General features: G+C 38.4%; 1 protein-coding gene across 1 annotated transcript in view; it reads left to right on the top strand.

Moving 5' to 3' along the window:
- Window positions 1–218: 218 nt before the first annotated feature.
- The window catches only part of LOC104526635 (myosin-1B), a gene marked incomplete at both ends in the record, with an annotated part of 9546 nt that continues 4003 nt past the window's right edge, over window positions 219–5761 (top strand). Inside the window, 9 exons of the mRNA XM_029085514.1 lie at window positions 219–337; window positions 437–586; window positions 1179–1370; window positions 2006–2315; window positions 2931–3004; window positions 3319–3406; window positions 3493–3610; window positions 4425–4548; window positions 4625–4761. Coding sequence (XP_028941347.1) covers window positions 219–337; window positions 437–586; window positions 1179–1370; window positions 2006–2315; window positions 2931–3004; window positions 3319–3406; window positions 3493–3610; window positions 4425–4548; window positions 4625–4761 — 1312 coding nt within the window. The remainder of the gene's footprint in view (window positions 338–436; window positions 587–1178; window positions 1371–2005; window positions 2316–2930; window positions 3005–3318; window positions 3407–3492; window positions 3611–4424; window positions 4549–4624; window positions 4762–5761) is intronic.

The following is a 5761-nucleotide window of genomic DNA, read 5'->3' as shown; positions in this document are numbered from 1 at the left end:
AAAATTCGCATGTTCATTGTAAAGGTATTTGGAAGAATCTTTACATTTACAAATAATCTAAATTAAATGGGAAAAAATAGTAAATCAAGAAAGATTGCTATGTTTTAAATTACTTGATTTAAAGTATATGTGGCTTCTGCAGAAACAATTTTGAATTACTACAAAATACATCTACAGGAGAACTAATATCCAATCCTGCTGTATGCTTGCTTCCTTAGTTGCTGATAAAGCTGCCTACCTGATGGGTCTGAACTCAGCAGATCTGCTCAAAGCCCTCTGCTACCCTCGAGTCAAGGTTGGGAATGAATATGTGACCAAGGGTCAAACCGTGCAGCAGGTAAGAAACAAGTGATGAGAGAAAACAAATGACATGAATTTAAAACTTTGAATTTCCTCTTTTGCTCTGGATGGTAACATTTCTTCTGCTTTTGTTTAGGTGTACAATTCAGTGGGTGCTCTGGCAAAGGCTGTCTTTGAGAAGATGTTCTTGTGGATGGTTGTTCGCATCAACCAACAGCTGGTTACCAAGCAACCTAGACAGTACTTCATTGGTGTCCTTGACATTGCTGGCTTCGAGATCTTTGATGTAAGAGGAGGTTCTTCATATAAGTTTCCTGGAAGGGGCATTAAGAAACTGGACTAGTTTGTGGGCTTTTGTTTGGTTTTGGGGTTGGTTTTTTTTAAATTATGGATTGTTTTTATTTATTGGATAATCCTGACATTCTGGTTCTCATAGTATGTATTACCCCGCAAGGGCTGCATGTTTTTATAGATGTCTGTTTTGCTTGCAGAAGTGAAAATTGCATTCAAAACTGATAGGAAAATGTTGAACAACTGATAGGTAATAGCAGAGACAAATTTTCAGGAAGTTAAAACATGCCATCTTGAAGGAAGATTTTGTTGATGCTGAAGCCAGATTCCCTCTGAATGCTTGGGAATAGACTGACAGTGTAGACAAATTCAAGCAGATTAAAATCTGGATTTGGACAGTGCCAGGGCCAGAAAGGGTAGATATGTTAGAGGATGGAATATGCCAGTCACCTGTCCAGCCCCATGACTAGAAATTCAGAATTACAATCATAGAGACTTTAGTAGGCTGAAAATAAAACCTATTGGAAGATGGAAAGTGTTCCTGGAATTGAACTTCTCAAGACATTAAATGTCATTGCATTCTGCAGTTCAACAGCCTGGAGCAGCTGTGCATCAACTTCACCAATGAGAAACTGCAACAGTTCTTCAACCACCACATGTTCGTGCTTGAGCAGGAGGAGTACAAGAAGGAAGGAATTGAATGGACATTCATTGACTTTGGGATGGACCTGGCTGCCTGCATTGAGCTTATTGAGAAGGTTCTTAATAGTTTTCTGGATGTAAAATGTAAAAGGAATCCTCTATGCTCAAATTAGACCACGCTAATGTGTGGCACTCACACTTAATACAGCACATAATGTGATTTTTTTCTGGGGTCCAAGCATTTCATATTTTTCTGTTACTTCACTGCCTGTGGGATTCTGTCACATAGTATATATGATTTACATGGGGCAAAAATTTCAGTCCTAGTCACTATTCTGGAGTTCATACTCAAATTAGTGTATTTTTCTAATGCATACTGAGTAACTAAATACACTGAACAACTTCTATTTTAATATGTGTAATGAAATTTTCTATCTTGTTTCGAAGAAAAAGCATTTAGGAAGTGTAAATTCTTCCTTACAACTGAATGCTACTAATTTCATTCCTTTTGCGTTCCATCTTCAACTAACATGCACATAGTGAATTTTTATACTTAATTACAACACAACCCTGAAACTTATCAGTGAGCTTGTTTTCATATAACTGATGGCATATCCACTAACAAAATGCCCTTTCTGGAAAAAAACAAGATCACCAATTCTGAGGAGGGGGGGTTTGTATGATTTTTATCTTCCATCCCTCTCTCTCATATAAATTCTGTCTGCTTCTTGCTTCCACACTTTCTTTCTTCACATGTTGCTATTTCTTCCAGCCCATGGGCATCTTCTCCATCCTGGAAGAGGAGTGCATGTTCCCCAAGGCAACTGACACCTCTTTCAAGAACAAGCTCTATGACCAGCATCTGGGCAAGTCCAGCAACTTCCAGAAGCCCAAACCTACTAAAGGGAAGGCTGAGGCCCACTTCTCCCTGGTGCACTACGCTGGCACAGTGGACTACAACATCTCTGGCTGGCTTGAGAAGAACAAAGACCCCCTGAATGAAACTGTTGTGGGGCTGTACCAGAAATCATCCTTGAAGACACTGGCCTTACTCTTTGCCTCTGTTGGTGGAGCAGAAGCAGGTGATTTCTTTGAAATCAGTTCCACTGTAATTTACAGGGAAAAAAATGGCAATAGTATTTTGCAATAATATTTACTTTTTAAAAATTGAAAACCCCAAACCTCATCTACTTTTTGAAACTCAGTTACTCAGACTAATAAAGGATATTACATTTCCCTAAGAGATCTGTAGGTTTTAACACTAGAGAGCTATACCTAAAACATTTATACAGAGTGGCTAACAAAACAGATTTCTGCAATATGGAGCATACGCAAATACTTCAGGGAATACAATGGAATATATCAACATGCTGCTAAATTTATGCATAGCCTTAAAGATACATAAAGACTGCATTTGGTGTATTCACTAGCTATTTATTTAATAACTTAAACTTCTTACTATGAGAAATGTTACATTTTATTTCCTGTTTCTGTTTTCTTAACTTCAACTTGAAGTCATTAGATTTCATTCTGCTATCATCTGAAAAAATAATCTATTGTAACTTTAAACACTACATGCATTTGCAAATTTTGAACATATTATTAAAATTCTATTTTTTTAAGATGAACACAGAAAGTTCTTCATATTCTAACTGCATGCTTTCTTTATTCATTTTTTTTTAAATCTTATTGTTTAGAGAGTGGTGGTGGTGGCAAGAAGGGCGGCAAGAAGAAGGGTTCGTCTTTCCAGACTGTCTCGGCTCTTTTCCGGGTATTGGAGAATAATCATTATAAATTTTATTGCACTGTAAAAAAATATTTAAAATTCAGATCACAAAAGCTCTAGATTGATCTGATTCTATGATTCTAATATACAAAATCTCTATGTTCAGAAAGGATAAAGGCATATGCTTCTTAGTAAAGAAGGATTCTCATTGAATTCTTGGAAGTATTCTTTCAGAACTGCCCATAAAATTAAAAAAAAAAAAAAAATAGCATGGTTTTATTGCTGTGTTTTTACTCCACCTAATATTGAGATTGTATAAGTGACATTTTTAAACCCAAGTCTTTGTTCTTGCTCTTAAGGAAAATTTAAACAAGCTGATGAGCAATCTGCGAAGCACGCATCCCCATTTTGTGCGATGTCTTATTCCTAATGAAACAAAAACTCCTGGTAAGTTGTTAAAGTTCAAAGATGTGATAAATCTGTTCTTCCCTGTGCAGTACAATGAAGTACCGATTAATTATGTCATTTATTAGGTGCCATGGAACATGAGCTGGTGCTGCATCAGCTGCGGTGTAACGGTGTGCTGGAAGGAATTAGAATTTGCAGGAAAGGATTCCCCAGCAGAATACTCTATGCAGACTTTAAACAGAGGTCAGATTCCATGTCATCTGCCCTCCACCATATCCACCAATTATGAATAATTTGCATTTCCATATTGTTTTAACTACTGTGGGAGTTACAGGAGGGGTTCACTGTACTCACTTTTAGGCATACAAAAGTTAATTTTCCAAGTTAGTAATCCAGTTTCTTTCTATAGCTAACTAGATAAACAGGCTTTTTCAAAGATCAATTATTTATTCCTGTCCTTGATTCATATTCTGGTATGAGATAAAGCATTTTTAAATTAACTATCCAGAAATTAATTTGACCAGCCTAGGCTTAGTTAACTATTGTGTAGCAAAGTAAAATGACTTGCAGTCATCAGCACAGAAAAGTGAATAAAGAAACCAAAAGCTATTCTAGACTAACTTGTTGGACAACCAAATAAAATAAAAAGGTCTTGCTTCTTGTTCTATATCAGTCGGAAAATACTCAGATAATATATACTGCCACTATTTTGAAAGAAGGATTGCTTCTCCTCACCACATATTTTGTACTTGCACATAAATTTCTTATTTGAAGAGAAGGTATTAGATAAAAGGGCATGTGAAATATGTCAGCAGTTACTCATGGAAATCAGTACCCATTTGTGTCAAGAATTTCTGGACTAAGGAAAGTGCATGGTTTTTCCTAAAAACATACTTACCCTTGAAAATGTGATTCCTAAACAATGGAACAGAGTTCAGACTTATTCACCTCTCCTCTTGATCCTCCTTCAAAGAATCTTAACAATGGCATCAGTTTGTACAGGTTTGATTGAGCTTTCAGGAATCTAACCTTATTCATAGTCTGTTTCCTTCCGTAGGTACAAGGTGCTTAATGCAAGTGCCATCCCAGAGGGACAGTTCATTGACAGCAAGAAGGCTTCTGAGAAACTCCTTGGATCCATCGATGTGGACCACACCCAGTACAAATTTGGTCACACCAAGGTACAAACCCTCTTTGACTGATGTACTGTGCTTGCAATACCTGACAATTATGTACTGCAACATTCTCTTTCTCAAGGTGTTCTTCAAAGCTGGGCTGCTGGGGCTCCTGGAGGAGATGAGGGATGAGAAGCTGGCACAGCTCATCACCCGCACACAAGCCATGTGCAGGGGTTACCTAATGAGAGTGGAGTTCAAGAAAATGATGGAGAGGAGGTAGATAATTACACTTATTTGGTTTACTTGGCCAGTCTTCATCAGATACCAGTGACTTGAACAAATCTGAAAATAAGCTACTTCTCACCAAGTCTCATTTATTTTTCATTAATACAGTTCACCAATATGGATGTATTTGGGAGTATACCCTGGCAGTAGATGAAGTAGTTTAATCTCAATTTAGGAAAGAAAATATCGTTCTAACTTATATCACCCTTTATACTATTTTTTGCTAAATTCAATAAATGGCTACATTACCTGTCTGTCTAGAAACCAGATATCTAGTCCAAGCTAGATAAAAAAGCTTTTATAGGTATGTTGGGGAGAAAAGGAAAACTAGGGAAAATATAGGCCCTCTCCAGAAGGTAATGGGAGATCTGGTTACCTGGGACATTGAGAAGCCTGGGGTGTTCAAGGACTGTTTTGCCTCAGTCTTCACGGGCAAGGGCTCATGCCACACTGCCCAAGTCCTAGAAAGCAAAGGAAGGCCCCAGGAGAATGAAAAGCCACCCACTGTAGGAGAAGACCAGGTTCGGGAGCACCTAAGGAACCTGAAGGTGCACAAGTCCATGGGATCTGATGGGATGCATCCTCAAGTCCTGAGAGAACTGGCAGATGAAGTTGCAAAACCACTAGCCATCAAATTTGAGAAGTCCTGGCAGTCTGGTGAAGTTCCCACAGACTGGAAAAAGGGGAACATAACCCCCATTTTTAAAAAGGGTAACAAGGAAGACCCGGGGAACTACAGGCTGGTCAGTCTCACCTCAGTGCCAGGCAAGATCATGGAGCAGATACTCCTAGAAACTATGCTAAGGCACATGGAGAATGAGAAGATGACTGATGACAACCAACATGGCTTCATCAAGGGCAAGCCATGCCTGACCAACCTGGTGGCTTTTTATGATGGGGTTACAACATCGGTAGATAAGGCTAAAGCAACTGATGTCATCTACCTGGACTTGTGCAAGGTGTTTGACACCGTCCCACATGAAATACTTGT

Source organism: Antrostomus carolinensis, unplaced genomic scaffold (assembly GCF_000700745.2).
Source record: "Antrostomus carolinensis isolate BGI_N321 unplaced genomic scaffold, ASM70074v2 scaffold20770, whole genome shotgun sequence".
Classification (NCBI taxonomy): Eukaryota; Metazoa; Chordata; class Aves; order Caprimulgiformes; family Caprimulgidae; genus Antrostomus; species Antrostomus carolinensis.
This window is presented reverse-complemented; position numbering and strand designations above follow the sequence as displayed.